Source organism: Impatiens glandulifera, chromosome 3 (genome assembly GCF_907164915.1).
Source record: "Impatiens glandulifera chromosome 3, dImpGla2.1, whole genome shotgun sequence".
Lineage (NCBI taxonomy): Eukaryota > Viridiplantae > Streptophyta > Magnoliopsida > Ericales > Balsaminaceae > Impatiens > Impatiens glandulifera.
In genome coordinates, this window is record NC_061864.1 from 11,196,618 (window position 1) to 11,215,634 (window position 19,017).

The following is a 19,017-nucleotide window of genomic DNA, read 5'->3' on the forward strand; positions in this document are numbered from 1 at the left end:
AGCCGCAGTTCCAAATATTAGACTATGGGATCTAAACTTCAATTTGCCTTTTCCACCTCCTAAAATCCATGATTAAATTTAGAAGAATGGGTATTATATAAAAAAGAGAATAAAAGAGAAAATAAGTAGTGGTAAGTAGATTTAAAGTGAATAATAAATTAATTAAAGTATAATAATTAATAATAAAATAGAGAAAGTAAGCGTGCAATCACGACATGGCTGGCAAAACGACCAATTCCATGCTCTCATTCATTCGGTTCTTCTTCTTCTTCCTTTTTTCAACTCTTACTTATACTCTCCCCCCTTCCACACCATAACAACACACTACCTGCAAATCTCTCTCTATCTCTCTCCATCTCTCCTGGCTCAAAAATGAGGATGCTTTCTCCCAATCTCGACCGAGAAGACGGCCTAGAAACCGTCCTTGAAGTTCCCATCCCAGACGAGGTTTTTGGATCCAATAATAACAAAATCCGTCCATGGCAAAACATGAAATCATGGGTTAAACCTAATCAAGACAGATCTCCTTCTTCCTTCTTTGGCGGCAGCCGCAATGCCGAAATCCAACTCCTTCTCGGCGTAGTCGGAGCTCCACTCATTCCTCTCCCCATCGACGACCACACCCGCCCCATTAATTCTCGCAACATCGCCGGAAACCTCCCCATTGAGTCCTCCATCGCAAAGTACATCGTGCAACAGTATATCGCAGCCGCCGGAGGTGACAAGGCGCTCGATTCAATTGAAAGCATGTACGCCGTAGGCAAAGTCAAAATGTCCGCATCGGAGTTCATCGACGGCGACGGCTCTAACCGGCGGATGAAAACCGTCACTAATAATACCGGCGGTGGAGAAATGGGTGGATTTGTTTTATGGCAGAAACGGCCGGATCTATGGAGTTTAGAGCTTTTGGTTTCCGGCTGTAAAATCACCGCCGGTAGTGACGGTAAGGTAGCTTGGCGGCAAACTCCATGGCATAATTCCCACGCTTCCCGTGGACCTCCAAGGCCTCTCCGAAGATGCTTACAGGGTCTTGATCCGAGATCGACGGCGAATCTATTCTGGAACTCAGTCTGCATCGGGGAGAAGACGATCAACGGGGAAGATTGTTTCGTTTTGAAGATGGAAACTGAATCGTCCACTTTAAAAGCGAGAAGCAGCAACAACGTCGAGATTATTCGTCATACAATTTGGGGATATTTCAGTCAGAGAACTGGATTGCTAGTCAATCTTGAGGATTCACATCTCCTCCGTATCAAAACCCTAGCCGCCGCAGAATCAGACGATGATAATAGTATCTTCTGGGAAACGACTATGGAATCATCCATACTTGATTACAGAGTCATCGACGGCGTCAACGTCGCCCACGGCGGACGCACCACCGTTTCGTTGTTCAGGTATGGAGATGGAAACGGGGCCCATACGAGGACGAAGATGGAGGAATCGTGGATGATCGAAGAAGTTGGTTTTAATGTGATGGGGTTATCGTTGGAGTTCTTTTTGCCTCCCGGAGACTTGAAAAGAGATAAAGAAGATGAAGGTGGGATGATGGCCGCTGCTATCGGAAATAATAAGATTACCGGCGCCGGCGCCGGCGGAGATTTGGGGAAGACGACATCGCCGTGGAAGGGCAGAGGAGGAGGGTCCAGGGTAGCGAATGTGGACCTGCATTATTTAGGAACCGTTGATGAGAATAGACGGCTGTAGATGGATGGATGGATGGATGATATATGATTTTTGTATATAAATGTTATTAGCATATATATATATTTATTTATGAATTTAGTCCTGATCTATTAATTAATAGTGAAGGACTACATGAGAGCGAGCGTGTCAGCATTCATCATTTCGACATTATTATTATTTAGTGTTGGAATTTGAAAGGAATGTTATAAAATTTTATTATTATTGATCTATTTGTTTGGTTTTTATTAGATTCTTGTTTTCAAAAATAGTTATTTGAAATTTTAAATGTTTGAATTATCTTCGTATATTTTTTATAAAATACAATATAAATATTTTAATAAATAAATAAATAACTGAATGATTAAAAAAATTAAGAGATGGTTAAATTTTTATTAACAACCAAAATCAAATGAGAAAATATCATTAATGCCAACTTTGTACATTGAAAAATAAATGCTTACCTTTCAAATCATTTAGGATTCACAATTTATGTTGGATTTGGGTTGACATATTTGGGTCTACTGATTAACTTGAATCTAATCTAAATTAGATATATCTATTTTTAATTGACTCGAACCCGACTCGATTAATCCATCTCAATTCGAATCCAACCGATTTATCCCGGTGTAATAAATATTTAATATCACATCTCTCTGATTCAAATTATAATAACATAAACACAAAAAATTAAATAAAGTTAAATCACAAATTCGTTCATAAAATAAAAAATGAGTGAATCGGTAGAAAATGACAAACACAACACTTAAAAAAAAAATATTATAAACGGGTTGACGGATCTACTATAGGTTATTTCAGGTCGATTCGATTTCGACATGTTTATTAATCGGGTTAAACGGGTTGACCTGATTTCGACCCGAATCAAAAATTACATGAATATTTTCTGATTTTATTTTTGTGTGTTTGATTAGGATTGTATATACATGTTGAGTTAGGAACACCCTGCTGCTATGAGAGCCATAAGTGATAATCTGAATTTTCTGATGTTAATTAAACTTAAAAGATGTGATCTTACACTATATATAAAATAGATATTAGTTAGTTCAAGACGTTCATGGGCCTAATGGCCATTTTTTAAATTTGTCGCGATCAATTAAATTGTCGATTGAGTATATTTTCCAGCCAGGATAGTGATGGAAGTCTGGTCCGGCCCGATTCAACCCAACCCATGGTTGAGACAAGTCCCACTTTCTGTGGGTACCCAATTTTTAAATATATAATATCATTAATTATATCTTATTTATTTCTTTCTCTCTATTTTTATATTATATATATATATATATATTTCTCTCTTTTCCATATATCATAAAATATTCTTATATATAAAATTTCTGACTTGCTAACCAAATATCTTCAGTTGATAACTTTTGTCCACGTTTGAATCATCAAGTTCTATATCACCCAACCTGAGCCTAGGGACGAATTCATTATTCTGTGATGGGGTGGGGTGGATTTAAAATAAAATTATGATGGACTTAAATAAATGACGATTTATATTTTTTAATAAAACAAGTAAATAAAAGTAGTGTGAGCCTTTTGCCATCGATGTTCATGTTGTGGAGCCTTTTGCAATCGATGACCATATCCATATTGATCACAAGAGTAAAGTGCAGGAATATGCTCAACTTATATTAATGCATATTAAAAGATTTGAAAAACATTATGGAATTAATTAAGATTTACATGCATGGTTTAATGAAAGACTTAGCTCAAGACACCATATTTAGTTTGGTATTGCTACCATTCATGACTTTGAGAGTTTAGTAGTGAACTCACACATGGACCAGATTTTAGAAAATATTGTGACTATAAAAAATATAAGGCTACTATTCTACAAAATAATCTATACTGACATTAATTAAAATGAATTATTAGATCTAAAACAGGAGGTCAGAGACCAGAGTGTCAACCTCTGTTCAGAGGGGAAATTTGACGAAATGACCTTGCAAACCGGGTTATTTGACCTGGTGGAATTTTATAATTTTTTTTGCGCTCGTGGTGTTCTATTTTTTTTTATACGATTTTGCCCTTGTCGCGAAACGCTAAGTGACTTAGCGTTTCGCGAAGTGGATTAGACGTTTGTATAAATACCCAAATAATTTCATTTCCCTAAATTTTTTTCTCTCTCTTCTCCAATTCTCTCCTTCACTCACGGGGGCCGGCGACGACGGCGGCCGGCGGCGACGACGTCTCCGTTTCCATACAAATCAAACCCGATCCGAGCTCTTCTAACCTAACTAATTCATTTATGTTTATCTATTGCCGATTTCTAACCCTAGATCTATTTTGCATGCAGGTTTCTTATACTAGGGTTTATGTGATTTCTCCGATTCTAACTATTTGAACGGCGTCGAGGTAGATCTTCATTCTAACAGTTATGTTCTTGTTTAGGCTTTCTTCATTTCATAAACCTTTTCATATTTCCTTTATGTCCATCATTTTCTCCGTTTTGTTGATTCTTATTGCTGATATGGTTCATATTGGTTCATGTTTGAGCATTTCGTTAGGTTATTATTTGTTATTTGTTCATAATTGCTGAAAATCTATGTCTGATAAGAGCGTATGTGTTTCCGTTTCAGATCTGCTTACCGTTTCGCTACGGACTTACCGTTTCGCTACGGACTTACCGTTTCGCTACGGACTTACCGTTTCGCTACGGACTTACCGTTTCGCAGTATACCTCGCGATTCGCTAAGTATCAAGATTTTTTGTTATTTATAGTTAATCATGAACTTCATTTGACTAGGTATTTACATCACTTCATGGTTATGAAGAGAACATGTGTTAACAAAACAAACCTTCTAATTTTACATTGGAAACATTTAGATTCTTCAGAAAATGCCTTTGAAGAATCTATCATTGACCTCCAGATAAGAAATAAATTTCAAACAATTTTCTCTTATCTGGAGTTCAATGATCGCTTCTTCAAAGACTTTTTCTGAAGAATCTAAATGTTTCCATGTAAAATTATAGGGTTTGTTTTGCTAACACATGTTCTTTTCAAAACCATGACTTTGTTGTTGATACCTTGTCAAACGAGATAGATTACCTATGAAACCAATAAAAAATTTTGTACTTGACGATTCGCTAAGTACTACGAGCTCCAGCTAGGAGAATGGTTTGAATTCGATTTCGTTATTAAAATATATTAGCGAAAACGTATTCAAACCATCTTCTCTTAGCTGGAGCTCGTTGACCTCCCGATTCGCTAAGTCCCTCCCGATTCGCTACGTCCCTCCCGATTCGCTACGTGTCTCCCGATTCGCTAAGTCCGTCCCGATTCGCTAAGTCCGTCCCGATTCGCTAAGTCCGTCCCGATTCGCTAAGTCCCTCCCGATTCGCTAAGTGCCTCCCGACTCGCTACGGAAGTTGAAGAGACGCGCGTACTCACACGCGCTAGACCTTATATATTCAAAATATTAAGAACATTTCATTTCAACCGCCCGACTCTCTCTCTCTAACCCATTTTCTCTTCACTGAATCTTGTCAAGCTCGATCATTTCTGCTTTCTTCTCGTTCGTGGTTAAGGTTAGTTCATTATCATTTTCTGCTTTTTTGTTCATTGGTGGTTTTTGCATGTTAGTGTAATGTTAAGTGTTTCTGTTCAGTATATATTTTTCGCCAGTAGGGTTTCTGTTCAGTATATTTTTGTTTGTTGTCATTAGGGTTTCATTAGGGTTTCGCTAGGTACCTTCCGATTCGGTAAGTACCTTCCGATTCGGTAAGTACCTAGCGATTCGCTATACCTAGTTGTGGCCGATCATTTTCTGGTTTTTTGCTTATGGATTTTGGTCTTTGCATGTTAAGTTTAAGTGTTTGTTTCAGATTTTTGTTTAGGGTTTTTGCATGTTAAGTTTATTGTTGTTTCTGATTAGTTTCGTATTGTTTCCGATTCGGTAATGCTGTCTTATGTTCAGTTAACGGCGGTTTCGCTCGGTACCTCTCGATTCGCTAAGTGCCTCCCGATTCGCTAAGTACTTAGCGAATCGGGAGGCACTTAGCGAATCGGGAGGTGCCTCCCGATTCGCTAAGTTCTTACGTTTGTATGTGTTTGTTCGAACATTTTTTATGATGTTGTTTCCTTTTGTAGATGGCAGAAACAACTGTTACTGAGTTTCCCGGTCGGATTTCGTGGAAAAGTGCCCTCACCCTGAAGAAGATTGTGAATAAGTTCGAGGAAATGGATCTTCTGGAGAGTGTGTACAATACCCAGTTCAGATCATTATTCACAGCCCCCCTCTTGCAGTTCTCAGGAAGTATTGTTCATCAAATGTTGTTGAGGCGGTTAAGCTCAAACTCCAAGGAGATAACTTTCATGGTGAATGGGCAAAAGCTTGTATTTGGTATGAAGGAGTATGCGTTGGTTACCGGCCTATGTTTCGGCGTTTATCCTGAGTTGGACCAAGAAAAATTGCGCCGTTGTCCACCTCTCTCGGTTAAATACTTTAAAGGGAGCATGAGTGTGAAAATGTGCGAGTTCGAGAAGGCTTTTTTCAAATGCAAAGACAAGGAAGATGCATTCAAGATGGGGCTGGTATGCCTGATTTGCCAGTACATATTCACATTTGACCCAAAAAGAGTTATATTTCCAAAAATACTCAACCTGGTGGAAGACAAGGACACTTTCTTCCAATATCCATGGGGGAAGGTCACCTTTAGAGCCACCCTCAAGGGTTTAAACAAGAACATGAAACACCTCTGTACCTCATTTTTTGAGAAGAAAAAGTTGGCTGAAGATCCTTATGCTCCTTTTGCATATAACATCTATGGGTTCGCATTGGCACTTCAAGTGTGGACGTATGAGATCTTCGAAAACTTTATCCCTAAATTCGCCAGAAGGAATGAGATTAATGACCCTCTACGCCCAAGGTTGTTACTCTATCATTCCAACAGGAAAAACACATCGATGGAGGTTAAGACTGCTCTAGAGACCACGGATGTGACTGAGATGGAAGAGTCCTCCATGGAGAAGAGGTTATACAGTGGTGATGTATTTGAGCAAATCGACGAGACAGCTGATGATTTTTTTGAGGGATTTACTGATGGGAAGGTAATAAAAGATGATGTTGATGAAGAAGAAGAAGAAAGTGAACATGAAGAAGTTACTCCGATTCCCAAACCTGCCACGAGGAAGAGAAAGGCTGATGCTACTCTTAAAGAAGCAGCCAACTTGAAGAAGAAGCTTGCTTATGAATCGATTCCGGCCCACATTCTTACTCCCCCATCCGCGACCTCAAGTCCTCGGGCTGACACACCTTCTCCTCGGGCTCCAACACCTACTGTTGGATGTGATTTTAATGAGATGAAGGAGGAGCTGAAAATAGAGTTGAAAGAGGAGATGAAAAAGATGAAAACAGAGCTCATCAAAGAGCTAAAAATCACAATCCAACAAACTCAACAAACTCACGTTGAGTCGTTCAAGAAGATGGTTTTTAATATGTCCACACAGTTGTTAGAAAAATCCAACAAAAGGATGTCCATATTATTAACCAGATTAGATGATATGGAGGATAATATAAAGAAGAAGAAGAGTAAGAAGAAGGATTCTAAGAAGGCTGTGAAGGTTGAAGAGGAAAAGACTACTGAGGTATGGAGATATTGAATTTTGCACTTTACATTTTATTTCGCTAAGTACATATCTGATCTAACCAGTACATATTTTGCAGGTTAAGGATTCTAAGAAGGATGTCGAAGTTGAGAAGAGCAAGGTTGAACAGGAGGAGGAGAAGAAAGAGGTATTCTGCGAACTTTTCGTTTCGCAAAGTAGTTTCCGTTTCGCTAAGTTAGTATTTTTCGTTTCGCTAAGTTAGTATTTTTCGTTTCGCAAAGTAGTTTCCGTTTCGCTAAGTTAGTATTTTTCGTTTCGCTAAGTTAGTATTTTTCGTTTCGCAAAGTAGTTTCCGTTTCGCTAAGTTAGTATTTTTCGTTTCGCAAAGTAGTTTCCGTTTCGCAAATTATTTGTTGTCGATTCGCTAAGTGTGAATTTTGTCTATTTTGTAGGAGACTGTGGGGGATGATGAGAAGGTGAATGATGGGACTGATGGGAAAGACGATGTAATGGAGGACAATGAGAAGGTGGAGGATGAAAAACAAGAGGACGTTGAGAAGGTGGAGGACGCACAGAAGGTGGAGACCGATGAGAAGGTGGATGATGATGAAAAGATGGATGAGGATAAGGTGGAGAACGATGAGAAGGTCGATGATGAAGAGAAGGTGGAGGATGAAAGAAAAGACAACGATGAGAAGGTAGATGATGATGAGAAGGTGGAGGATGCGAAGGTGGAGGACGTAAAGATAGAGGTTGAGGCTAAATTGGAGGACGGTGTGGCTAGGGTGGATGATGTGGAGGTTGATCTGAAACTGAAGGATTTGAAAGTGAAGGTGAAGGATGAGAAGACTGTGGGGGATGTGAAGGCAAATGATGACAATGATGACAATGACGATTTCCAGTTATACAATACTCCTCCTAAAGGAAATTATGGGAGGAGAGTGAGGAAGCCGAAAAAAGATGACTCGTACACCAACCCTTCCTTGTCAAAAATGCCCAAGACAAAGGATCCTATGAAAGTGAATCACCTTCAAAAATTTGATGATGAGCTACTTCATAAAGTAAAGGCGTGGTTGGATGATCCAAAAACCGATAATTCGACAACGGATTTACATACGGTTCAAGCAAAGAAGGAAGTGTTGGTTAGAGTTGTAACAAGGCTTACATGGATTGAAGACGAGGTAAGTCGTTCAAATCAATTCATTAATCTTCGTTTCGCAAATTACTCTTCGTTTCGCAAAGTACTCTTCGTTTCGCAAAGTAATCTTCGTTTCGCAAAGTGCTCTTCGTTTCGCAAAGTGCTCTTCGTTTCGCAAAGTACTTACTTAGTCAATGTTGTTTGATATGTACTCAATGTATGTTGTATGCTCCCATTGTGCAGGAAATCGATGCATTCTGCCATCTTCTGCGGAAAAGGATTTCCTGCTATCCCAAAACATATAAAAATACACTTGCGGCAATTGGGGATTGCGTATTGTCGGATAGAATCAGGCGACTGCACAGGGATTTTATTAAGGATCCTGCCAAATTTCCAGTCGACGAATTCAAAGACTATTATATGGGCGCACCACATAGATATATGCCAGAGTGGTCTACAATTGACGACGTCTACATGCCAGTGAACATTAACCAGAAACACTGGATTTTATGTGTAGCACGTCTTCAAAAGTACCGCATTGACGTGTACGACTGTGACGCCTATCTTTATAAGAATCTGGATCCTTATTTGAAACCCTTCTGCGACATGATTCCATGTATATTCGCCAAAACAATCACTCCCGGTGAGAGGGTAAGGTATCCTAATTTCAACTTCGAAGGCCCCCTCCAACCAATGACATACAAACGGTTTCCACACCCCAAAGTGAAAACCGCTGCTCCTAAGGTTGGAGAAGTCCCGCGGGCAACAGAGAGCGGGGACTGTGGGGTCTTCACGCTAATGTACATGGAACACTTGACCGCTAATCAACCCGTGCATAATGTGACCTCAGAAAATATGGGATTTTTAGGCAGAAGATGGCGGTCCGGTTATTCCATCAGATTATGGAACCTTAAACATTATTATTTGTAAATTGGATAACTTATTTTGATGTATTGTAAACCTTGATGAATATGTTGGAAGTTGGATTATGTATTGTAAATTATTTTGTGTAAATTGATGTATTGTAAATTCGCAAAGTACTCTTCGTTTCGCAAAGTCCCTCCCGTTTCGCAAAGTACTCTTCGTTTCGCAAAGTCCCTCCCGTTTCGCAAAGTCCCTCCCGTTTCGCTACGTGTCTCCCGATTCGCTACGTGTCTCCCGATTCGCTAAGTGCCCTCCCCCATCAGATTGATTATATTTTCCATCTGTTTCTTTAGCAACCTTAATTCATTTCTCAATTGAGATTGGATTATATAATGCCAATTGACAATATTTTAAACAAGCATTAAACCTCAATTAATTAACAACATACCAGTACCATAGTTCAATTAAAAACATATATTACAACATAGTATCTATCAAGTATCTATCAAGCTAAAGGTTCATATTGTTGAGATGATGAGTCATGCTGCTTAGATGATGAGTCATGCTGCTTAGATGATGAAGCTCGTGCAGTAGATGGTGCAGGCATCACTGCTTTGCATGTTGCCCTATTATGTCCAAGCCCATCACATGAGCTGCATCGTCTCGGGATCTTACGGACCTCACCCTGGGATGACCTACGCTTTGTTTGTGGCCTGCCTTTCTTAACCTTCACATTTGGTTTAAGACATGAACGTTGCTTGATATTTTCGGGAACATCCCAATTTTCTTCATCACCGGGAGGATAACATGTCTCGGCATATGAATTTATCCAACACTCAGTTGTGTAATACCTGTGTGTAGGGAAAATATAACGAATTATTAATTGGTTAAACAGAATGAACACGTGAGCTAGATATTAATACCTTGAACAGAAGTCATAAGAAACCAAATTCCGACTACGGGCAGCAGCCATTGCATGCGTACAAGGAAGACCCGAAACTTCGAATACTCTACAAGTGCAGTTCATGTCTTTCAAATTGACTTTGAAATGGGACTGATTGTCATGCACATAAAACTCGAATCGGTTAAGCGATTGGACTGTATAGAATCTGGCCTTCTCGAATCCCTCACGTAACACCTTCTCATAATTTGGGTACACCTTCTCAAGTTTTATCTCCAAATTATGAGAAGGTGTTACGTGAGGGATTCGAGAAGGCCAGATTCTATACAGTCCAATCGCTTAACCGATTCGAGTTTTATGTGCATGACAATCAGTCCCATTTCAAAGTCAATTTGAAAGACATGAACTGCACTTGTAGAGTATTCGAAGTTTCGGGTCTTCCTTGTACGCATGCAATGGCTGCTGCCCGTAGTCGGAATTTGGTTTCTTATGACTTCTGTTCAAGGTATTAATATCTAGCTCACGTGTTCATTCTGTTTAACCAATTAATAATTCGTTATATTTTCCCTACACACAGGTATTACACAACTGAGTGTTGGATAAATTCATATGCCGAGACATGTTATCCTCCCGGTGATGAAGAAAATTGGGATGTTCCCGAAAATATCAAGCAACGTTCATGTCTTAAACCAAATGTGAAGGTTAAGAAAGGCAGGCCACAAACAAAGCGTAGGTCATCCCAGGGTGAGGTCCGTAAGATCCCGAGACGATGCAGCTCATGTGATGGGCTTGGACATAATAGGGCAACATGCAAAGCAGTGATGCCTGCACCATCTACTGCACGAGCTTCATCATCTAAGCAGCATGACTCATCATCTAAGCAGCATGACTCATCATCTCAACAATATGAACCTTTAGCTTGATAGATACTTGATAGATACTATGTTGTAATATATGTTTTTAATTGAACTATGGTACTGGTATGTTGTTAATTAATTGAGGTTTAATGCTTGTTTAAAATATTGTCAATTGGCATTATATAATCCAATCTCAATTGAGAAATGAATTAAGGTTGCTAAAGAAACAGATGGAAAATATAATCAATCTGATGGGGGAGGGCACTTAGCGAATCGGGAGACACGTAGCGAATCGGGAGACACGTAGCGAAACGGGAGGGACTTTGCGAAACGGGAGGGACTTTGCGAAACGAAGAGTACTTTGCGAAACGGGAGGGACTTTGCGAAACGAAGAGTACTTTGCGAATTTACAATACATCAATTTACACAAAATAATTTACAATACATAATCCAACTTCCAACATATTCATCAAGGTTTACAATACATCAAAATAAGTTATCCAATTTACAAATAATAATGTTTAAGGTTCCATAATCTGATGGAATAACCGGACCGCCATCTTCTGCCTAAAAAATCCCATATTTTCTGAGGTCACATTATGCACGGGTTGATTAGCGGTCAAGTGTTCCATGTACATTAGCGTGAAGACCCCACAGTCCCCGCTCTCTGTTGCCCGCGGGACTTCTCCAACCTTAGGAGCAGCGGTTTTCACTTTGGGGTGTGGAAACCGTTTGTATGTCATTGGTTGGAGGGGGCCTTCGAAGTTGAAATTAGGATACCTTACCCTCTCACCGGGAGTGATTGTTTTGGCGAATATACATGGAATCATGTCGCAGAAGGGTTTCAAATAAGGATCCAGATTCTTATAAAGATAGGCGTCACAGTCGTACACGTCAATGCGGTACTTTTGAAGACGTGCTACACATAAAATCCAGTGTTTCTGGTTAATGTTCACTGGCATGTAGACGTCGTCAATTGTAGACCACTCTGGCATATATCTATGTGGTGCGCCCATATAATAGTCTTTGAATTCGTCGACTGGAAATTTGGCAGGATCCTTAATAAAATCCCTGTGCAGTCGCCTGATTCTATCCGACAATACGCAATCCCCAATTGCCGCAAGTGTATTTTTATATGTTTTGGGATAGCAGGAAATCCTTTTCCGCAGAAGATGGCAGAATGCATCGATTTCCTGCACAATGGGAGCATACAACATACATTGAGTACATATCAAACAACATTGACTAAGTAAGTACTTTGCGAAACGAAGAGCACTTTGCGAAACGAAGAGCACTTTGCGAAACGAAGATTACTTTGCGAAACGAAGAGTACTTTGCGAAACGAAGAGTAATTTGCGAAACGAAGATTAATGAATTGATTTGAACGACTTACCTCGTCTTCAATCCATGTAAGCCTTGTTACAACTCTAACCAACACTTCCTTCTTTGCTTGAACCGTATGTAAATCCGTTGTCGAATTATCGGTTTTTGGATCATCCAACCACGCCTTTACTTTATGAAGTAGCTCATCATCAAATTTTTGAAGGTGATTCACTTTCATAGGATCCTTTGTCTTGGGCATTTTTGACAAGGAAGGGTTGGTGTACGAGTCATCTTTTTTCGGCTTCCTCACTCTCCTCCCATAATTTCCTTTAGGAGGAGTATTGTATAACTGGAAATCGTCATTGTCATCATTGTCATCATTTGCCTTCACATCCCCCACAGTCTTCTCATCCTTCACCTTCACTTTCAAATCCTTCAGTTTCAGATCAACCTCCACATCATCCACCCTAGCCACACCGTCCTCCAATTTAGCCTCAACCTCTATCTTTACGTCCTCCACCTTCGCATCCTCCACCTTCTCATCATCATCTACCTTCTCATCGTTGTCTTTTCTTTCATCCTCCACCTTCTCTTCATCATCGACCTTCTCATCGTTCTCCACCTTATCCTCATCCATCTTTTCATCATCATCCACCTTCTCATCGGTCTCCACCTTCTGTGCGTCCTCCACCTTCTCAACGTCCTCTTGTTTTTCATCCTCCACCTTCTCATTGTCCTCCATTACATCGTCTTTCCCATCAGTCCCATCATTCACCTTCTCATCATCCCCCACAGTCTCCTACAAAATAGACAAAATTCACACTTAGCGAATCGACAACAAATAATTTGCGAAACGGAAACTACTTTGCGAAACGAAAAATACTAACTTAGCGAAACGGAAACTACTTTGCGAAACGAAAAATACTAACTTAGCGAAACGAAAAATACTAACTTAGCGAAACGGAAACTACTTTGCGAAACGAAAAATACTAACTTAGCGAAACGAAAAATACTAACTTAGCGAAACGGAAACTACTTTGCGAAACGAAAAGTTCGCAGAATACCTCTTTCTTCTCCTCCTCCTGTTCAACCTTGCTCTTCTCAACTTCGACATCCTTCTTAGAATCCTTAACCTGCAAAATATGTACTGGTTAGATCAGATATGTACTTAGCGAAATAAAATGTAAAGTGCAAAATTCAATATCTCCATACCTCAGTAGTCTTTTCCTCTTCAACCTTCACAGCCTTCTTAGAATCCTTCTTCTTACTCTTCTTCTTCTTTATATTATCCTCCATATCATCTAATCTGGTTAATAATATGGACATCCTTTTGTTGGATTTTTCTAACAACTGTGTGGACATATTAAAAACCATCTTCTTGAACGACTCAACGTGAGTTTGTTGAGTTTGTTGGATTGTGATTTTTAGCTCTTTGATGAGCTCTGTTTTCATCTTTTTCATCTCCTCTTTCAACTCTATTTTCAGCTCCTCCTTCATCTCATTAAAATCACATCCAACAGTAGGTGTTGGAGCCCGAGGAGAAGGTGTGTCAGCCCGAGGACTTGAGGTCGCGGATGGGGGAGTAAGAATGTGGGCCGGAATCGATTCATAAGCAAGCTTCTTCTTCAAGTTGGCTGCTTCTTTAAGAGTAGCATCAGCCTTTCTCTTCCTCGTGGCAGGTTTGGGAATCGGAGTAACTTCTTCATGTTCACTTTCTTCTTCTTCTTCATCAACATCATCTTTTATTACCTTCCCATCAGTAAATCCCTCAAAAAAATCATCAGCTGTCTCGTCGATTTGCTCAAATACATCACCACTGTATAACCTCTTCTCCATGGAGGACTCTTCCATCTCAGTCACATCCGTGGTCTCTAGAGCAGTCTTAACCTCCATCGATGTGTTTTTCCTGTTGGAATGATAGAGTAACAACCTTGGGCGTAGAGGGTCATTAATCTCATTCCTTCTGGCGAATTTAGGGATAAAGTTTCGAAGATCTCATACGTCCACACTTGAAGTGCCAATGCGAACCCATAGATGTTATATGCAAAAGGAGCATAAGGATCTTCAGCCAACTTTTTCTTCTCAAAAAATGAGGTACAGAGGTGTTTCATGTTCTTGTTTAAACCCTTGAGGGTGGCTCTAAAGGTGACCTTCCCCCATGGATATTGGAAGAAAGTGTCCTTGTCTTCCACCAGGTTGAGTATTTTTGGAAATATAACTCTTTTTGGGTCAAATGTGAATATGTACTGGCAAATCAGGCATACCAGCCCCATCTTGAATGCATCTTCCTTGTCTTTGCATTTGAAAAAAGCCTTCTCGAACTCGCACATTTTCACACTCATGCTCCCTTTAAAGTATTTAACCGAGAGAGGTGGACAACGGCGCAATTTTTCTTGGTCCAACTCAGGATAAACGCCGAAACATAGGCCGGTAACCAACGCATACTCCTTCATACCAAATACAAGCTTTTGCCCATTCACCATGAAAGTTATCTCCTTGGAGTTTGAGCTTAACCGCCTCAACAACATTTGATGAACAATACTTCCTGAGAACTGCAAGAGGGGGGCTGTGAATAATGATCTGAACTGGGTATTGTACACACTCTCCAGAAGATCCATTTCCTCGAACTTATTCACAATCTTCTTCAGGGTGAGGGCACTTTTCCACGAAATCCGACCGGGAAACTCAGTAACAGTTGTTTCTGCCATCTACAAAAGGAAACAACATCATAAAAAATGTTCGAACAAACACATACAAACGTAAGAACTTAGCGAATCGGGAGGCACCTCCCGATTCGCTAAGTGCCTCCCGATTCGCTAAGTACTTAGCGAATCGGGAGGCACTTAGCGAATCGAGAGGTACCGAGCGAAACCGCCGTTAACTGAACATAAGACAGCATTACCGAATCGGAAACAATACGAAACTAATCAGAAACAACAATAAACTTAACATGCAAAAACCCTAAACAAAAAATCTGAAACAAACACTTAAACTTAACATGCAAAGACCAAAATCCATAAGCAAAAAACCAGAAAATGATCGGCCACAACTAGGTATAGCGAATCGCTAGGTACTTACCGAATCGGAAGGTACTTACCGAATCGGAAGGTACCTAGCGAAACCCTAATGAAACCCTAATGACAACAAACAAAAATATACTGAACAGAAACCCTACTGGCGAAAAATATATACTGAACAGAAACACTTAACATTACACTAACATGCAAAAACCACCAATGAACAAAAAAGCAGAAAATGATAATGAACTAACCTTAACCACGAACGAGAAGAAAGCAGAAATGATCGAGCTTGACAAGATTCAGTGAAGAGAAAATGGGTTAGAGAGAGAGAGTCGGGCGGTTGAAATGAAATGTTCTTAATATTTTGAATATATAAGGTCTAGCGCGTGTGAGTACGCGCGTCTCTTCAACTTCCGTAGCGAGTCGGGAGGCACTTAGCGAATCGGGAGGGACTTAGCGAATCGGGACGGACTTAGCGAATCGGGACGGACTTAGCGAATCGGGACGGACTTAGCGAATCGGGAGACACGTAGCGAATCGGGAGGGACGTAGCGAATCGGGAGGGACTTAGCGAATCGGGAGGTCAACGAGCTCCAGCTAAGAGAAGATGGTTTGAATACGTTTTCGCTAATATATTTTAATAACGAAATCGAATTCAAACCATTCTCCTAGCTGGAGCTCGTAGTACTTAGCGAATCGTCAAGTACAAAATTTTTTATTGGTTTCATAGGTAATCTATCTCGTTTGACAAGGTATCAACAACAAAGTCATGGTTTTGAAAAGAACATGTGTTAGCAAAACAAACCCTATAATTTTACATGGAAACATTTAGATTCTTCAGAAAAAGTCTTTGAAGAAGCGATCATTGAACTCCAGATAAGAGAAAATTGTTTGAAATTTATTTCTTATCTGGAGGTCAATGATAGATTCTTCAAAGGCATTTTCTGAAGAATCTAAATGTTTCCAATGTAAAATTAGAAGGTTTGTTTTGTTAACACATGTTCTCTTCATAACCATGAAGTGATGTAAATACCTAGTCAAATGAAGTTCATGATTAACTATAAATAACAAAAAATCTTGATACTTAGCGAATCGCGAGGTATACTGCGAAACGGTAAGTCCGTAGCGAAACGGTAAGTCCGTAGCGAAACGGTAAGTCCGTAGCGAAACGGTAAGTCCGTAGCGAAACGGTAAGCAGATCTGAAACGGAAACACATACGCTCTTATCAGACATAGATTTTCAGCAATTATGAACAAATAACAAATAATAACCTAACGAAATGCTCAAACATGAACCAATATGAACCATATCAGCAATAAGAATCAACAAAACGGAGAAAATGATGGACATAAAGGAAATATGAAAAGGTTTATGAAATGAAGAAAGCCTAAACAAGAACATAACTGTTAGAATGAAGATCTACCTCGACGCCGTTCAAATAGTTAGAATCGGAGAAATCACATAAACCCTAGTATAAGAAACCTGCATGCAAAATAGATCTAGGGTTAGAAATCGGCAATAGATAAACATAAATGAATTAGTTAGGTTAGAAGAGCTCGGATCGGGTTTGATTTGTATGGAAACGGAGACGTCGTCGCCGCCGGCCGCCGTCGTCGCCGGCCCCCGTGAGTGAAGGAGAGAATTGGAGAAGAGAGAGAAAAAAATTTAGGGAAATGAAATTATTTGGGTATTTATACAAACGTCTAATCCACTTCGCGAAACGCTAAGTCACTTAGCGTTTCGCGACAAGGGCAAAATCGTATAAAAAAAAATAGAACACCACGAGCGCAAAAAAAATTATAAAATTCCACCAGGTCAAATAACCCGGTTTGCAAGGTCATTTCGTCAAATTTCCCGTTCAGAGCTTGTCTGATTTAATTTGTTATTATTAAAATGTGTTTGTGTATTTAAAATTTAAATTTAATAAAAGTAAGATAACAGTATTAATCTTTTTTAACATGTGCATGTTATCTATTTTTAAGTTTGATTCCTTAATAAGGTTCTAAATTGAAATTGTGCATTTTAAAAATTTAAAATTTTAAAATTTAAAAAGCATAAAAAAACTAAGAGAGATTAGTTAATTGTTTTGGCTATGTCATTCATTCAGGATACTTTTTTGACAAAATTTGGATTGGAGGAAAGTAGAATATCCTATATATATAAGTTAGTTTTTAACATTTAAAGACACAGTTGTTAGAAATTATTATTGAAGAAATAAACATTCACAGAAAATATTCATTATTGGAAACACAAATAATATATATATATATATATTTATATAGTAAATAGATCAAGACTTAATAAATAATTGGATCTTATTTGATCTATTTGTGATCTAATTATTGTTGTATTCTATAGTATCTCAGAGTCAATTATATATATGTATATATATATATATATATATATATATATATATATTTTTCATTTTATGTTTTTTGGCTGTTCTTAAGTAATTTCTTATTTTAAATTGTATGAATCATTTAAAAAAAAATTGAATCTTATTTTCTTTTTATCATATAGACAAAATATAATATATATATATATATATATATATATACTTATATTGGGTGGATTAATCATTTAGCTTAATAGGTTCAGACAACGGCCTCGAAAGTGATATTGTACATGCTCATTTTTATACTTTCTTAAAATTATACAGAGATATATAATAGTTTAATGCTAAAATTATTAAAACTACCTTAGTTGAGTTAATTAGTTATATTTTTATTTACTTAATAATTATAATCCAGGAGAGTTTAGACCTTTGATTTTTTTAAAATTAATCAATTGAACAAAAAACTATGGCTATCTGTAGCTCATAATAATATTATTGATTAGAATTTATCAATCTAGTTGGTTTCCTAGTAAAATAACTATTTATTCAAAATCATGTCATCCATACTTCTAGAAGAGTTGAAAAGTGGATGTATATGTGAGAGAATTTAGTTTGAATTCTTGCTACCTGAATGTCTATGGCAATATTGTCGGATATGTATATAGTATGAAAAAATTAAAATAAATCCTGCCGTCAACTTATAACACTATTATTTATATACATATTACATAGTTGTAATAATTTTGTTCTCTTTCACCTTCTACAACACATCTTCTTCTTAACTATAAAAGTAGTTATACATGATAATATATAAGAATGTTGATAGAAAATAATGCAAATATGAAATTACAAGGAAGATCGGTAGTTCGACTTCAACACTAACATGATCCAACTCGGTCATGAATCAACCAATCAAACCCAACTGAAAATGTTGCAAAAATCAATTAGTAATAGCCTAATAGGGTGTTTGAATTATTAGTGAAACTAAAATTCTCATACACAAAAATAAACAATAAATAGTTTCTCAACATTTTTTCTTTCTTTTGTGTACTGTTTATATATATATATATATTTTAATCACAAACCTCCTAAATATTGATATCAAGCCAATTCAATCATACTCATCACCGTTTCAAACGAGATCTCGTATGATATCCAAATAATAATAAAAAAGCAAATTTGTAGCACATGTCTTTAGTACAATGATGCTTGAATCTGGATCTTAGATTATGACAAGTTACATTTTTTTTTCACTATTCTCATTTTTCTTTTTCTGAATTCTACGTTACATTGATTATCAAACAACTCCAGTCTCATTTATATCATATT

The 19,017-nt window shown here is 38.2% G+C and overlaps 3 protein-coding genes across 3 annotated transcripts; 2 read left to right on the top strand and 1 right to left on the bottom strand.

The window, feature by feature from the left end:
- Positions 1–263: 263 nt before the first annotated feature.
- On the top strand, positions 264–1,934 carry LOC124931502. The gene has a single exon (XM_047471980.1). The coding sequence runs from the start codon at positions 373–375 to the stop codon at positions 1,702–1,704; it is 1,332 nt and encodes a 443-aa protein (XP_047327936.1). The 5' UTR covers positions 264–372; the 3' UTR covers positions 1,705–1,934.
- Positions 1,935–7,758: 5,824 nt separating this feature from the next.
- LOC124929709 lies at positions 7,759–9,317 on the top strand. The gene is made up of 3 exons (XM_047470104.1): positions 7,759–7,845; positions 7,915–8,430; positions 8,631–9,317. The coding sequence occupies exons 1-3, from the start codon at positions 7,759–7,761 to the stop codon at positions 9,315–9,317; spliced, it is 1,290 nt and encodes a 429-aa protein (XP_047326060.1).
- Positions 9,318–11,530: 2,213 nt separating this feature from the next.
- Positions 11,531–13,074, bottom strand: LOC124929711. The gene is made up of 3 exons (XM_047470106.1): positions 12,988–13,074; positions 12,403–12,918; positions 11,531–12,202 (listed from the first exon to the last, which is right to left on the bottom strand). The coding sequence occupies exons 1-3, from the start codon at positions 13,072–13,074 to the stop codon at positions 11,531–11,533; spliced, it is 1,275 nt and encodes a 424-aa protein (XP_047326062.1).
- Between the last annotated feature and the right edge of the window lie 5,943 nt (positions 13,075–19,017).